Source organism: Lepus europaeus, chromosome 11, assembly GCF_033115175.1.
Source record: "Lepus europaeus isolate LE1 chromosome 11, mLepTim1.pri, whole genome shotgun sequence".
NCBI classification, from domain to species: Eukaryota; Metazoa; Chordata; class Mammalia; order Lagomorpha; family Leporidae; genus Lepus; species Lepus europaeus.
Genome location: NC_084837.1, coordinates 80,564,540 through 80,582,058, shown reverse-complemented (window position 1 = coordinate 80,582,058; position 17,519 = coordinate 80,564,540). Strand labels below are relative to the sequence as shown.

Here is a 17,519-nt window from a genome sequence, read left to right as displayed (position 1 = left end):
TAAATGAAACAGGCCTTTGCTTAGAAATCTGAGGCATAGAATCCAGAGGAATAGTTAAAGGACAATTTAATATGTTAATTCGAGATCAAAAGAACACTGTGAAAGATACTGGTGATTTGTAATCTGTTTATTGCGTTTGGAGTTTGTACATAATATACAAAACTTAGATTAATGTAGACTTTAAAATGAAGAGAGAAAATTACTATTGTGTTGTTACTTGTTAAGAATCAAATTAAGAAATTTGTTTTGCTCCTTTAAAGATAATTAAGCCAGGTGTTTTTTTGGCTGAAAAGGAATGTGCTTCAAAATTTACCAGCCAGAAAAAGAATGTAACTTTAATTGGGTCTGTGACAATTCTATGTACAATAGAAATAGAAGCGTTATTTTAAATGGTAGTTGAAGTTTTTATTTGTTTTGTCTTCACTTTAATGAAAAGTGATCTACTTACTCATTGTTAGGTCTTAAGTATTGTGGTATTTACAGGAATTATTTAATGAGCACAGCTCCTCTTAAAATAATATACATTGATACCCACATATATTTGGTTTTTCTGTGCAGTTAGTCCATATTGTCATTATGTCTCTGGATATGTCTGTGTGCCCCACCATGAAGTCAGCTCATGTCCACTCAGCTGCTCTTTTCTCCTACCTCTTAACTTTTCCCTCTCTGCAGTCTACACACGGATCTTCCACAACACAACACACAGCACATACTTGGAGGCCAGGCTTGGAGAGAAAGAAGTATTTGGTTGAGGAGTCAACCCTGAAAGCATATAGTTTTAGGAAATATTTTTCCAAGAATCCATTCAAATCAATGATTCGCATGTCTAGAATCAGTCAGATTTTGTTTGACCCTTTGGGTGTTCTGTTACCCTTGTCCTGTTTTCTCCTATCAGTTTGTGCCTTTGCTGTTTTTACTTTCTTTTTTTTTTTTTTTTTTTTGATTATTTATTTACAGGCAGAGTGGATAGTGAGAGAGAGACAGAGAGAAAGGTCTTCCTTTTTGCCGTTGGTTCACCCTCCAATGGCCGCCGCGGCCGGCACATCGCGCTGATCTGAAGCCAGGAGCCAGGTGCTTCTCCTGGTCTCCCAGGACTTGGGCCATCCTCCACTGCCTTCCCGGGCCATAGCAGAGAGCTGGCCTGGAAGAGGGGCAACCGGGATAGAATCCGGCGCCCCGACTGGGATTAGAACCCGGTGTGCCGGCGCCGCAAGGCAGAGGATTAGCCTGTTAAGCCACGGCGCCGGCCTGTTTTTACTTTCTTCAGTTGTCTTCACTAGTCAATGTGTGATTAAGCAAAAGTTACCCAGAAGCTGGAAAACACTGGGACTTAGTAAAAAGTCCTTTAATTTTCAAATGTCTAACTTTCTTTCCATTTATAAAAATGTTAGTCATTTGAAATGTTATAAAGAGACAGATCTATTCAGAAAAATAATAGTACTATCTCTTACCTGTGCTCAAAATATGCCTTTGTGTTATTATCAAATGAACCCTGTGATAATGTCTAGAACAGCAAAGGAATTGGTTTTAAAAATCCTGCTTACATATATTTTCTGTTTATGTTTCTTTTTCCACTTTGGAAGTATCAGCATTTGTGATATATTGAACTGGAATTCAGTGAATATGTTTTCTTTGTCTCCCAGAATTGGTAATTTTGGAATTAAATGACAGTGGTGGGTAAATACCACTTATTGCCTAAATGTTTGAAGAGTATGGAAATTGCTTCTGTGGATAAGTGAGGAGAATGATTACACTGGCACTTGAGGGCAAGTGAAGTTCCCTCAGAGGCTTCTTTGCTCTTTTTTGCACTTCCTTTACCATCACGCAACCACCTAATTCCATTTTCAACTTCCACTCGTATTTTGACAAGGTTGGTCAAAGCAGAGATGTCCCACTACCTCAAGCACTCCACATTCCAAAACAGTCATGTGCCTTTTGTGCCTGCCTCCCTACAGAAATTTCTGGTCCTTCACTGCAATTCAGCTGTGTTAGTCCTGCCCCTGCCCTTTTCCCCTTTTAACCCAGAAATCTTTTGTTGGTTTTACTTTAGGAATAGGAACGGAGGAAGGGAATGCTTATTGCTTTTAGCCCTTTGTCTAGCCAAGCAGATTGCCGCTTTGTTAACACTGAAGAATCGTGTATCCATGAACTTTTAGGGGAATCGTGTAGCCATGAACTTTTAGGGTACACAGACCTTGTTAGGACAGATTGCAACGTACGTTCCCCTGTGGCACAGTGAGATATTTCAAAACAAATACATGTAAATTACTTAGTTGCATAGTTTTCAAGAACAGATGTTGATAAAGCAATTGAACATTCATTCCTTATTATGAAATAGAAATAAACTTTGTTTTGACATCTAAGACTTCCAGGGTCTTCCAGTTAAATCAAACTGTGGCATGTGGAGCAGTCAAATTATTTCTTTGAAGGCATATCATCTGGACAGCTCCTAGAATGTGGCTTGGTAAACATTTAAATAGCTTGACTTTAGAGCCACTCTTAACAGTGTGCACAGAACATCTCAATTAGTGTGCATTTCAATGTGAGAGATATTAAAATTCTTGGTTTAATGATCTTGGTATTAGACTCCTCTTTTTAAAGACACAGTTAATATGTAAGGTAAAATGGTTGAACTTTGACTTTGGGAATAATATCAAAATATGATCAAATTTCACACAGTTAGTTGTAAGTTACCAAAAAATGTTTGATGGATAGCCTACTACTTTGCCTCTGGTTGTACCAAATTTTCTTACCATTAAAAGGACTGTGAATTGGAGAATCAAGAGGCACATGAACAAGATGGAAATGATGAACTAAAGGACTCTGAAGAATTTGGTGAAAATGAAGAAGAAAATGTCCATTCCAAGGAGTTACTTTCTGCAGAAGAGAACAAGAGAGCTCATGAATTAATAGAGGCAGAAGCAATAGAAGATATAGAAAAAGAGGACATCGAAAGTCAGGTCTTTAGCCAGTTTTTTTTTTTTTTTTTTTTTTTTTTAAGATTTATTTATTTACTTGAAAGTCAGAGTTACACAGAGAGAGAAGGAGAGGCATACAGAGAGAGAGGTCTTCCATCCACTGGTTCACTCCCCAGTTAGCCACAACAGCCGGAGATGTGCCAATCCGAAGCCAGGAGCCAGAAGCCTCTTCTGGGTCTCCCATGCAGGGGCAGGGCCCAAGGATTTAGGCCATCCTCTACTACTTTCCCAGGCCATAGCAGAGAGCTGGATTGGAAGTGGAGCAGCTGGGACTTGAACCGGCACCCATATGGGATGCTGGCACTGCAGGTGGCGGCTTAACCTGCTACGCCACAGCGCCGGCCCTTTTAGCCAGTTTTTTAAACACATGACACCCATAAAATTAAGTTTTAAATAGTTAAAAAAAAAAAAAAGATTTTTTTTCCTGGTTCAGTTTGGAAATCTCAGGATATTTTTGAAGTATATTTTTAAAGTTACTTATAAATCACCCAGAATCTTACTACCTAAGGAAATCTTAAATTTTTTCTTACCTCACATAAATGTATATTTTTACACAGTTGTTATACTGGAAGCTGCGATTTATTCTAAATTCTATTTTCATATAACATGTCATAATGACTTCATAATCTGTGTGTTATACCTAATTTATTAGGCTGCTTTCCATTTGTCTGATAGCAACTCCTTTAATTTTGGACATTTAAGTTCTACCCTATTTTGAATGAGTGTATTAATTTCACTCAGACTTCGAAGCATTCCTTGACGGGAGGTTGTCTTTTCCCCTAGGCTATTTTAGAAGGTATGAAAAAGCTACTTTAATTTGCATTTCTTTGGTTATTATAAAAGGGTGGGGAAAATACGAATGAAAGTTTAATTTTTAAATTTTTTGATTTTTTAAAAGGTTAGTTTTAAAGCACATGGTTTTTGAAATTTTTCTTTAAAAAGCAAGCTGTCCTGCTTTGAAGGAGGTTATTACATCATAAGAAAACCAATGGTTCAGGGGAATCAGCGCTTGTTAGTATTTATGCTTCAAACACTTCCCCTTCTACCTAGCCTAATAAGTGAGGGGCTCAGGGAAGATTCCTCTAATTCTCTACTAACATGACTAATGTTTTATGTTGGCATAAAACATACAGTTTAAATTCTTAAGCGTTGATTTAGTACCTACACAGCCATAGACACTGTGCCCACAAAGCAGATATTATCAGGTATAAACATAAAAGCATTCTCATTTTACCCAGATACTTTGTAAAGCAAAGCTATTGTATACCCTTTTACTTAGGAAATTGAAGCTCAAGAAGGTGAAGATGATACCTTTCTAACAGCCCAAGTAAGTTTTCATTTGGTCCTATGAATCTGATATTGTGGGTGGAAGGGCTTTGAAAAGGAATCTTATTTTGATGTCATAATTTTGAATTCATAAAATTGCCTTAAATTTAATACTGGGTTATATATGTATGGTGTATACAAAATACTTAAAACTATTAGCAAATAGTTGAAATTATTATTGCCAATAAATAGCTGAAATTATTGTTGCTATAAAGATATTTGGAATTATTATGAGGTTTCTGCCATTTTCAGAATTAAAAATTACCCTTTCTGTAAAACATAACTCTGGTTAGCAATCTTATGAGAAATCTTATTCTCCCTTATTTTTTGTGTCACTTTGGTGTAAAACAAATAGTTTAAACACATTAATATCCTTTAATTCTGTGTTCTAGAAACTTATTCACTGTGTCCATATGGAAAACAACTGCACTTCATGATAAAATTTGGTTTTGTTATATGTGATATTTATAGTATATATCTTAACACCTGATTCTCAGATGCTCAGTTTCTGTAGTTTAAAAATATGCTTTGTCTCTTTTTATAACTATATTCAAGAACCCCTTATTCATGTACAACCTTTAAATGGCTTATTTTCCAATAGAAAGAGAGGTTTCCCTGGTTTGCTAGGCTTCAGAATAATGGTATAAGGTCTGTTATTTCCTCACTGGAATCTTTAGAGAGGCTTATATTTATGGACTGAATTGCCCCAGTGATGCCTTCTTTGCCCCTCTTGCCTGTGAAATGCACTCAGTTTTTATTGCAAGGGAAGAAACTTGTTTTTGACCATTTAGAATATTCAGAAAGGAAATGTTAGGGCTGTGATAGCAGTTAGGCCTGTCCAACATCCTATCCCTAAGTTCATTCATTCCTTAGTACTAAAGAATACATTAGGAAGATTGACCCTTAAATTGAATAAATAACCTTTCCAGATTACTGATTTGCAGATAGTTGGAATTAAACTCTTCATATCCTTGGGCAACTAGCTTTTTCAGTTGGATCAAGGGCTACTCCTATAGTCGTGCAAGCTATGAGTTGTGAAAATACTGGATCGAAGGATCTCTCATTTACAAAGTTGATTATTTAGGTATCTATTTATTTTTAAAGATTTATTTATTTTTTATTTATTTGAAAGGCAGAGTTACAGAGAAAGGAGGAGAAGAAAAAGAAAGAGAGAGATATCGTCATTTGCTGGTTTACTCCCCAAATGGACTCAGTGGCCAGGACTGGGCCAGGCCAAAGCCAGGAGCCCAGAGCTTCCTCTGGGTCTCCCATGTAGGTACAGAGGCCCTAGGAGTTGGGCCATCTTCTGCTGCTTTCCAGGTGCATTAGCAAGGAGCTGGATCAGAAGTGGAGCAGCTGAGTCTTGAACCAGCCCCCATATGGGATGCCAGTGTCGCAGGTGGAAGCTTAACCTTCTACGCCACAGTGCTGGCCCCAATAATAGGTTATTTATTGCAAACTTTCTTAACCAATAGAAATAAAGCATCTTAAAAAATGAATGGGAACATTTTCTCATTTCCCCACATTTTGGGGGCTAAAGATAGCCTTGCTGATAGTGAAAGAATATTTATTTCTCTTCAGAAGACAGGGAATTTAAAATTTCAGAGAAATTTCCTTTAAGTAAAGTGACCTTTTTCTCTTTCTAAATAATGTATGGTGGAACATCTAGAAATCTATAAATGATACCTCGGTTTCACCATGTGCTAATGATTGTAAACAGGCTTACAGAGTATGTTACTCTGAATATAGTAGTGCCATCACCCAGCTTCTGCTATTATCAACTCATAACCAGTCTTATTTCCCCTGTACCTCTGTCTCTTTCCCTTTCTGCATTATTTTGAATCAAATCCATCTGTGTTTTACTTGGAAAATTTCAGTATGTGCCACTAAAAGAGAACTCTTAACATCATTAAGTCAGTGTTTAAATGTTCTACTGTCTGTTATTTTTTTCCCTTTATAGGTATTGTTTGAATCCAAATAGAAATAAGATCTACATATTGTGACTGATTAAAGTGTTTATTAGCTCCTCAACCTTCCCCCACCAACACACACAAATACACGATTTTAATTCTTGAAAGAATTGAGTTGTTTATAGAGCAGGGTTTGCAGTGTTTCTTAAAGAGTTATCTTTGTCTTTGCTATGTCACAGCTATTCAGCTCTGCTTTTGTAGTGTGAAAGCAGCTGTAGACAATATGTAAATGAATGGGCATGGCTGTGTTTCTATAAATATTTACAAAAATGGGCATTTGGTATTGTTTGCCAACTCCTGCTATAGAGCTTCTAAAGTCTAGATTTTGCATCTAAAGTCTAGATATTCCTGTGGTGTCATTCCACAGATTCACTTATATACTGTTACTTTCTGTAAACTGGTAAGTCGGTTATAGGATCAAGGGGCTTACTGTCAGATTAAGATATCAGATCTCCCCCATCATAACACATACGTATTTTTTAGGTAGGATAGTATTCTTCCATTTGAATGCTATAATATCTGGTTGAGTATTTTTGTGTTGATTCTAGTCATTGATGAGCTTTACCCCATTAGGAGCTGCAAAATTTTGACATTCTAATCATATCATTTCTTCTTTATTTATTAGCTGGAGTATTTCTAGAAAGAGAAATTCTTCATCTACTATTTGTTTTCCCATTTACAGAGGAAAGCTAGGATGTATGTTTGATTCTTTTTTTTTTTTTTTTTTTTTTTTGACAGGCGAGTGGACAGTGAGAGAGAGAGACAGAAAGGTCTTCCTTTGCCGTTGGTTCACCCTCCAGTGGCCACTGCGGCCGGCGCACCACGCTGATCCAAAGCCAGGAGTCAGGTGCTTCTCCTGGTCTCCCATGTGGGTGCAGGGCCCAAGCACTTGGGCCATCCTCTACTGCACTCCCGGGCCACAGCAGAGAGCTGGCCTGGAAGAGGGGCAACCGGGACAGAATCTGGTGCCCCGAAGGGACGAGAACCTGGGGTGCCGGCACTGCAGGCGGAGGATTAGCTTATTGAGCTGTGGCACCAGCAGTATGTTTGATTCTTTAATTTTAGTTGCCAATTTTTAGAATAATGAGCTGGGGGCCGGCGCTGGAGCCCAATAGGCTAATCCTCCACCTTGCGGTGCCGGTACACCGGGTTCTAGTCCCGGTCGGGGCACCGGATTCTGTCCCGGTTGCCCTTCTTCCAGGCCAGCTCTCTGCTGTGGCCCGGGAGTGCAGTGGAGGATGGCCCAAGTGCTTGGGCCCTGCACCCACATGGGAGACCAGGAGAAGCACCTGGCTCCTGGCTTCGGCTCAGCGTGATGCGCCGGCCGCAGCAGTCATTGGAGGGTGAACCAATGGCAAAGGAAGACCTTTCTCTCTGTCTCTCTCTCTCTCACTGTCCACTCGCCTGTCAAAAAAAAAAAAAAAAGAAGAAGAAGAAGAAGAAGAATGAGCTGGTTCACTAGCATCTCTAAAAGTAACCAGTGAGTTTAAAATTTTTCCTTTCCCTTAGATTCATTCTGAACTCATGGATTTGACTATTTAATGTATTTTGGTTCATTGCTATTATCCTTGTTAATGATTAAATTGTCCCATATATGGCTAGTGAGAAAGCCTCTTCAAGTTGACTCTAAGTCCTTTTGACATGACCCCAGTGGTCTTTGAGTCTGCTTTCTGCTCTGTAAAGATGTTCCATGTCCTGCTGCAGACCTATAATTAACTGTTTTTTCCTTTTAGTGGTAAATGGTACTTCAGGACAACAATCTGGGTGGTAGGCGTGTTCACTATTACTGAATTATTTGTTGTTTCTAGTTCTTTTTAATGTATACTTCTAGAGAGTATATTGGAATGTTCTTTGTTTTGACTTTTTTTTTTTTTTTTTTTTGACAGGCAGAGTGGATAGTGAGAGAGAGAGACAGAGAGAAAGGTCTTCCTTTTTGCCGTTGGTTCACCCTCCAATGGCCGCTGCGGCCGGCACATCGTGCTGATCCGAAGCCAGGAGCCAGGTGCTTCTCCTGGTCTCCCATGCGGGTGCAGGGCCCAAGGACTTGAGCCATCCTCCACTGCCTTCCCGGGCCATAGCAGAGAGCTGGCCTGGAAGAGGGGCAACCGGGATAGAATCCGGCGCCCCGACCGGGACTAGAACCCGGTGTGCCGGCTCCGCAAGGCAGAGGATTAGCCTGTTAAGCCACGGCGCCGGCCTCTTTGTTTTGACTTTTAAGATAAAATTGATTTTTAGTTCATTTGGGTACTTTTTCAAGTTAATCATTTCCCTTATCTTAATTATTTCCCTATCTCACTACCAACACCAGCACCAATATGATTACTGAAAATATTTTTTCTCAGTTATGTTTGTCATAAGGATGTATGCCTCAAGGGATGAACAGATTACGTGTTTGAGATTAGTTGTGCTCTGTATGATTATTTCACCAACTAATACATACTTAGGTTGATTTGTTTTCGTGTATTTTCAACATTTAGGTATGGCTTTTAATGATAAAATCAGCAGGTCCTTGAGTCTGTAATTATTTCCAGATAAAAAGTTTTAAAAATCATCTAATTAAAATATTTTCATGGGGGCCAAGCTTTGTGGTGTGGTGAACTGAGCCCCACCTGCAGTGCCAGCACTGGTTTGAGTCCTGGCTGCCCTGCTTCTGATCCAGCTCTATGCTAGTGCCCCTGGGAAGGCAGTGGAATATGGCTCAAGTGCTTAGGTCCCCTGCCACCCATGTGGGATACCTAGATGTCCTGGCTTCGTGATCATTGGGGAGTGAATCAGTAATGGAAAATCTCTTTCTGTTTCTCCCTTTCTCTGTCTCCTCCGCCTCAACTCTGCCTTTCAAAATAAATAAGTAAGTAAATCTTATTAAAAAAAAAAAAAAAAAGAAAAGGAAAAAAAACAAGTGCTCAGGCTTTTACTTGAAGCTTCAATTTTTAAGCATTAGCTTCTAGGTAGTTTGCTATACTACATAGAATTTGGTCCATGTTCTGTTTTTCTTCAAAATTTTCTCCTAATGCTTTGATTCTTAGAAGTTCCTTCTAGTCTCAAGAACCTCTTCAATCTTCTCTTGTGACATTTATATTCTACTTTCCTTTGTATCTAACATTTCGTTAACCTGGGCATCTTCTTTTTTTTGTCATATAAAATGTATATACCTCTGAAAGCCAAAATTTACCACTGTCTTCTCCATAAAGCTTTCTCTAATTCCTGTCTCCTCTGGAGTGCTTTACTCATTACAGAGGACTTTTTGTACCCGTTATTTTAATCCCTGATATATCTTATATAGATCACATGTGATCTCTGTTACATAGGTAAAATTCATCTAGATAGATTACATACCAAAGAGTAGAACTGTTTCCGTGGTAAGGACAGGATAAACACATAGGAATTATTATGCCTACTGTAGTAGCATATTCACAAAAAAAAAAAAAAAATCACCCTAGCAAATGTTTTCTAAGTTCTTTTGTACTTATGTATATTTTATATATATAAAAATGAGCAGTTCTTTCAGTCTTTAGTTAAAGATAGCAGTGTCTTAACACTAAATTTACTCAGGAAATACATTTGACAAATATTTATTGAGTGCTGAAGTGGGCATTGTGGCACAGCAGGTTAAACCATACCAGAGTGCCAATTTGAGTCCTGGTTCTTCTGCTTCCTATCCAGCTTCCTGCTAATGAATTGTGTGCAGGCATCTGGGGAGTGAACCAGTAAATGGGAGATCTCTGTCTCTGTCACTCTGCCTTTAAAGTAGATGGAAATAATGAAATTTTAAAATATTAAAAATATTTGTTGTGCTTATTATGTGCTAGGAATTTTTTAAAATTCCCCATGTCATTTATATTGTCAGATAGCAGATGGTTTGTGATTTAAGCTTATTTTGAAAGTGTTATCTATTAAAATTTTTTTAATTTAAGAGGCAGAGAAAGAGAGGGAGAATTCTGTATCACTGGTTCCCTCTGCAAATGCCTATAGTGGCCAGGACCTAGCCAGACTGAAACCAGGATCTGGGAGGTCAGTTTAGGTTGGCTGTGTGGGTGGCAGAAACCCAATCATTTGAACCACTACTGTTACTTCTCTGGATTCCCATTAGAAGAAGCTGGAGTCGGGATCCTGAGCTGGGAATTGAATGTAGGCACTCTGATGTGGGACTGTGGGTATCTGAACCTCTGGGCTAAATACCTCCCCCAGGACACCTGCTGAACACATCGTTCACACCACAAGTCAGAGGAAAGGAGGTCTTTTATGTAATCCACACACGTACATATATTACAAGTTTGTAATGAACACTTGGTTGATTGAAAATTAGTCCCAGGTTTATCTGTATCTTGGCAGTCACTGATGTCCCTAAGATGAAATGAAAATAGAAGAACTTAAAAGAGTTTTTAGCGTTTGACTAAGGGTTGTACATTCCACTGCAGAGAACATGAGTGTTTGTCTCAAAGAGCAATTGTTTTATTTTCACGTCAAATATTTTTCCTAGATAAACTCAAGTGGTGACCTTAAAAGGATGCTTTACAGTAAATGTAAAGGGTGGTTTGCATTTAGTAAGTTACTGCTTTACAATATTTACTTATTTACTATATTATTCATTCTAGGAAAAATCTTTTTCAGTGGGTAGGAATTTTCAAATAAGTTGTGTATCATGTCTGTACATAATATATTTAGACAAAAATTTCGGTTGTTGTCTTTGTATTTCCTGCTTGGTTTGCTTATTGGAATGATTTTGGGGGCTTATTTAGGACTTTTTTGTGCTGTGTTTACTGCACAAACTGAACAGTAAGACAAATATGCACTTAAATGTGGTTCATCTTTCCTATAACCATCATTTATTGTTTATTTGAGAGGCAGTGAAACAGTGATCTCTTGTCTGCTGGTTTGCTCTCATATGGCTGAAATAGCCAAGGGGAGCTGGGAACTCAATCCAGGTCTTCCACATGGATGACAGGAACCTGATTACCTGAGTCACTGCTGGTGCCTCCCCAGGATCTGCATTAGCTGAAAACTGGAGTCGGAGATCCACCCAGGCACTTCCATATGGGATGCAGACCTGTTAACCAGTATCTTAACTAGTAGGCTAACGGCCTGCCACAGCCTTAGTTGTTTTTATGCTTCACCTCATTGTAATCAGTTTTGTTTACTAGAAGCTGGGTCAAGTCCTTTTTCCCTAGGGCATATAAGTATATGTAATTAGGCCAGTGTATCATTATGCAGAGAAACTTAGGTTATGAGAGCCCTCAGAAGACATGTTGAATTATTAAGAAAAATGTCTAAAAATTCATCCACAAAGTAAGGCAAACCCTAGCAGTTAATTTGGCAACTAGTAGCAACATTTTTAATTGGCAGGGAAAGTAACAAAAAAATGTTTTTTATCTGATACTCTTAAGTATACTCATAAAAATAGCAAATAATTTGGACATCTTTGCTTGAACTTATCAAGGTTGTAACTCTAAAAGAATAACTGGAAAATGATGTTTCATTGGTATCACAGGTAGATAAAGGAAAGTTAGGTTGCATTCTTCAAGTTCATTTGTTCTGCTTTTAACTATAAGCTTAGGTGTCCCAGCTTACTTTTCCCTTCAAAATAAATTACTGAATTAAAAGTTTAGAATAAAAGATTGATCCACAATTGGCACATGACTCATCCTCTCGTGCTGCTGCCACCTTACCACTCCATCCAAGCGAGTCCCTTTTTCTTTCTTTTCCAGACACTAGGTTAGAGATATAATGATTAAAAGTAAATTCCATACAACAAAAATTCTTTACAGTATAAATTAGCAGACTTGTAGAATAATTTGATTGACATTGCTATGAGTCAGTGATTAACTTTTTCTAGGCTATTTTACTATCTTAAGCTTGTGGCTTAGAATTCAAGTGTACTTTTCTTCATGTTGTTTTAGTGACTAAAATTATGAGTCATTCCCTTTTTGGGATACTTAATGTTAACAGGGTCAAAACATTTAAGATTATTTTTTACAAATATGATTGTTAGCCTTACCTAACTTTGAGCATGTATTAAATTTTTGACATTTTTACAGAACCCATGATTTTATATGAATCTAAAATTGTGTTACATGAGTCTAAAGTTGTGTTTAAACTGCCATTTAAACTTTCATTTCTCTTTCAATTTTGCTTTAAGTCTTCTTTGACTGCTCAGCTGGCACTCTAAGACAGTAGTTTTCAAAGTGTCCTCTCTGGACCAGCAGCGTGAGCATGACCTGGAAACTTGGTAGAGGTATACACTCTCAAGGCTCACTCCAGACATTCTGAACTAGACACACTGTGGCTGAGCCCCAGTAATCTGTTTTAACTGAGCCCTCCAGGGGACTCTGGTGAGAATCACTGCTCTATGGCTTATTTGGTAATGTCACACCAAGTTTCATACCACCTAACTTAAAGCAATCTACTTAAAATTATACTAAAAGTTAAAATATTCCTTAAAGTTTTTTTTTCTACTTTAGATTATAATACATATTACTTATCCTTTATGATTTGGGAAAATGTTTCTATCTTGGTGTGATTACTTAGTGATTTTTGCATTGTTTGCTTGGTAAAGAACCTTTGTGACATTGCTGTTTTCAAATTCACACATGCTTAATTTTCAATTAAGTGACAATAGCAGATATTTTAAAATTAAAAACACTGTTTTGAAAAAGGAATGAATTATTTCTTTATAACTATAACAAAAATATTTTTAATTGGCTAGCCACCCGCATATGTGTGATAGCTTTTAATTCATTTTAAACAGATAAAAATAATGAATGATTTGAAAGTGACAACTAGTCAGCTTTCTCACGTCTGAGATGCTTAAAAAGGATGTAGTCACTTGGTTGTTTTGTTTATTGTGCATTCAGAGTAATTAGGTCAGTCCTTTCATTGGCACTTCTTTGAGATGAGTTAGGTTTGGGTTCTATAACCTCGTTTTGAGTAAAAAAAAACTAAATAGGCTAGTTTGTTGGTCTAATTGACAGTTTGCCTGTTTCTTCTAGAATTGCATATACTAGACTTGTGCTGTAAATGGACTCTGGTTCTTATTGGAATATCCTATTTATTTGTTAGTGACAAGCATCCCTCATTAATATTAGTAAATTATCCATCAATTTAACGTAACTGATTTTGCACTACTACTAAAATCTGATTTTATGTGACTTTTTTTTTACATTTGATTATTCTTTGAATTTCAGGATGGTGAGGAAGAAGAAAATGAGAAAGGTATGTTTGATGCTAAGTAGAGCTTAAAAATTAGACATTTAGAAAAAAACTAAATTATGTGGAAATAAAGCATTCCTTATTTGAAATTTTATTTTTGAAATGACTTTATTTTCAAATTTATCAATTAGTGAATTGTTAACATTGATTTAATTATGATTGGTTTTAATTTTTTTGAACACTTAAAATATATTCTAATTTGATAGTACATATCAGTTACTGTAGTGTACAATGCCATTTTTAACTTAACACAGTTTTAATTTTGTCTTTAAAACAACTTCCAACATACGGTAAGTTGAGTACATCTTTAAGACTGACACTGCAGTAACTCATACGTGCTTATAGAGTCTCAGTACATAACTCATAATGAATCTTGCAACTAGTCCAAAAATGATGAATGACCGGGAAACTGACTTTTTTGCTGCTTAGAGAAACTTTCATAGTCTTCTGACAGTTTGAGCAGTTTAGAACTGTCTCATCCAATACAGTTACAGGCACAACACTAGTAATACATGTGGTCATTGTGAGGTTTTGGAAGAGTTGTTGGACAGAAGTTAAAGGATCCTACTTTGGACTAGAAAGGACATGGAGTAAGGTTCTAAGCAAGGCAGAATGAAAAACCTAGAAGCAATGATGAAGTAAAGCTTCTGACTGAAAATCTCACATGCCCGAAGCCTTTCCATTTCGGGGGAATGCAAGGCATCTGTGAAAATGGTAATTGCGGACTAACTGGACAGGATGAAGCCTGGGAAAACCAAGTTCCTGAATGCTACGGAGCAGGAGGAGCATCTTCGGAGCCTCCCATAGCAGTATTCCCTGCGATTCTGGACTACCCAGGAATTGAAGAGTGAAAAAGATGGGGCCCTGAACTACTTCGAAGACTGGTATCTTCAGACTGTGGCCTTTCAAGAAGTCACAGTGAGAGTTCTGAAGGTCACAAGGGTCAAACCAAGATGATCAGAACATTGAACAACACATCTGCATGCTTGTCACTATTGCTTGGAGGAAAAAATCTCTTCTATTGCCATTATAACCAGAAACGAAGAACTGGTATCTTCAGGATGGAACCATTTTCTCGCTATCACTGTTGTTGTTGGGTGTTTGTATATAGAGATCATTTTTTCCATGAAGAATAAGTGATCCTGGGTAAAGGATTGTTTATGTTAGTTAATACCCTTGTGTTTTTTTCCCTCTAACCTTCCATCAGTGCTAATAACTGGCTTTATATTTTCTAGGTCCTATTCTAGCTTATGAATATGAAATTGTTTAAACTTCTTGTTTTGCCATATTTATTCCTGTTAAATCCTCTTAGATATAGCAGGTTCTGGTGATGGTACACAAGAAGTATCTAAACCTCTTCCTTCAGAAGGGAACCTAGCTGAGGCTGATCACACAGCTCATGAAGAGATGGAAGCTAATGCGACTGTGAAAGAAGCTGAGGATGACAACATCTCGGTCACAATCCAGGCTGAAGATGCCATCACTCTGGATTTTGATGGTGATGACCTCCTAGAAACAGGTAAAAATGTGAAAATTACAGATTCCGAAGCAAGTAAGCCAAAAGATGGGCAGGACGCCATTGCACAGAGCCCGGAGAAGGAAAGCAAGGATTATGAGATGAATGCGAACCATAAAGATGGTAAGAAGGAAGACTGCGTGAAGGGTGATCCTGTCGAGAAGGAAGCCAGAGAAAGTTCTAAGAAAGCAGAATCTGGAGACAAAGAAAAGGATACTTTGAAGAAAGGGCCCTCGTCTACTGGGGCCTCTGGTCAAGCAAAGAGGTTTGTTTTTCTATGTCAGTTCTTTACGATACTGAATTCCAGCATTCAATAAGATCACTCTACATTAAGGGGGTGGCTTCAAGACCATGTACAGTAATTAGTGTCTTATGATCCTGCCTATAATATTTTTGATCGTCATAAGTTACTTTTAAAAAATATCAAGATCTTCATAATATGCAGTGTGTCCTACTGATTGCATTGTCGAATTGTCAGCATATATTTGGTTTTTTGGTTGTTTTTTGTTTTTTGTTTTTTTTTTTTTTCAAATTGACAATTTTTTTGTGTTTTATTTTTAAAAATCCTTGTGATGATGGTTAATGAACAACTATCAGTTCTAAGAACACAAAATGAAGTCAAGTCCCAGTCCTGAAATCTGGAGAAGATGGCCATATATCCACTGAATAAAAATGTCAGAAAATCTAGATCTTCAGGCATCTTGGGGAAAATCAGTGCAAGAATCCTGAGGGAATCACTTATTCAAATAACCTAATCTAGGCCTTTGGAATTGTTAATTTGTGTGACTAGTTTTAAATAATAGTCAATGTCAAGCTGTTCTATTTGTTTTGTTTTGTTTTTTGTTTTCAATTTTCTTCTGGTGATTTGCTTCTTTAGCTCCTCGAAGGAATCTAAAGACAGCAAGACATCATCTAAAGATGACAAAGGTAATGGATTTTTTCCCCCTATTTATTTTAATGGTAACAGCGCATTTTCATTAAAAAGTAATAGTTGCCTGGTGTTTCCTTTGACATTTAGTCCCTAAAAATCTTACTGATAGACTAAAAACATTGTTTGGTCTTTGTGTAACCCATGGAGTTAGTTTACAGCAAACTCTGATTGAAGCATTGTTCTTTACCTAGTTTGTAAGCTGATCTGAATATGTTAAAAACCAATTTGATAGGAAACACTTATGTATTGTGCTCTAAGCAACTGTACTGAATATTGATTGCTATTTCATTTGCTTACATTACAATTTTCAGAAGTGTTTTAATCTCGAGTTGCAGTGATTTGTATCCAACTGTTTCCCTGTTTTATCTAGTAGGAAATATGCTATAAATCATGTTTAAAAACAAATCCTTCTTTATATTGGGGCACACTTTTGTTAACATGGCCAGAACATTTTATTTTATTTTAATTCTGATGCTTCCTAGTTGGACTTATTTTGGGTTAATTGTTGTCTTCTATAAGAGGAAAGTCATTTAATTTCCAACTCTTCTAAGTGTAAAGGTGTACAATACTTGATTGCTCTCTGTATGGCATCCTTTAAGAAGTTTAGTGTTCTTTGTAAAATAGTACTTTTTCCCCTATTATTAAAATGTATCTTTTCTGTAATTAGTAAAGTACCTGGACCCTAATGTTACTGGTAACATCAAACAGATACACAAACTTCTCATTAACATTGCATAAAGTAAAACCCTCTGATGAATGCTCTTCTTAAGAACAGAAAATGATCAGCCATTAATACTTAAAATATTTGAGTGCATGTTATCTCCTTTCCCCCTAAGTCTATGTGGAGAGTTTTAACATTTATGTCATTTAGTTTTTTTAAAAGCAATGAAAATGTTACTGTTCTCTATGTGCAGTAACATGAGATTATGGAAATTGGTTCCTTTAATTGCTTATATACACTGTTTCTCTAAAAGTGGAAATAAATGAAAATTTCCCTTTTACCATGGCACAATTGAAGAAAAGCACTAAAGGGTGGATTGACTAGGCCTGTGTCCTAAGAGATGGTTCTTTAATTGTATGAAGCCTTCATGTATGCATTGAAATGGTACAAAAGTGACTCATATATACATTTACTTGTGTTCTACACGATTATGAGATCTCTGTTGTTAAGCTTGTAGTTATCTTATTTTAGAAGATTGTTTCTTATTGAATCAAGAATACTCCAGCTGCATATAATTCTCATTTTCTCTGATTCTTTCTCTAGAGAAAGAATGGTGGTTAGTCTTTGTACTTAATTTAAATCCTTGAGAACACTTTGTTCATAATTCTTGACAATAGTTTTTTCCTTGCTCTAACTTTTCCCTCTTCTCCTCCAGTTCTTAGGATGCAAATCCTACAATAGATGTGGCAATTAAGCAGTCTGTTCATTCTTGGAGGACTGCTTCCTAGTTGTGTGTATTTAGTAATTATAAACTACTAGAACAACAATAAAAATCTAAGACTTGCAACTAATATTTTTACCCACTTTGACTTTAAATTCATGGAATAGGAGGTGTCCAAATAGTTAAATTTGTTTCTTTACTAATTATGTT

The 17,519-nt window shown here is 37.0% G+C and overlaps 1 protein-coding gene across 4 annotated transcripts in view; it reads left to right on the top strand.

Moving 5' to 3' along the window:
• SLTM (SAFB like transcription modulator) overlaps window positions 1-17,519 on the top strand; it is a 50,265-nt gene that overhangs the window by 14,333 nt on the left and 18,413 nt on the right. Inside the window, exons 4-8 of one of the 4 annotated variants that reach the window (XM_062206014.1) lie at window positions 2,763-2,960; window positions 4,258-4,305; window positions 13,456-13,483; window positions 15,021-15,261; window positions 15,874-15,923. In XM_062206014.1, coding sequence (XP_062061998.1) covers window positions 2,763-2,960; window positions 4,258-4,305; window positions 13,456-13,483; window positions 15,021-15,261; window positions 15,874-15,923 — 565 coding nt within the window. Of the gene's footprint in view, window positions 1-2,762; window positions 2,961-4,257; window positions 4,306-13,455; window positions 13,484-14,792; window positions 15,262-15,873; window positions 15,924-17,519 lie in introns of all 4 variants that reach the window. The other 3 variants (XM_062206011.1, XM_062206010.1, XM_062206013.1) reach the window with 3 other exon arrangements.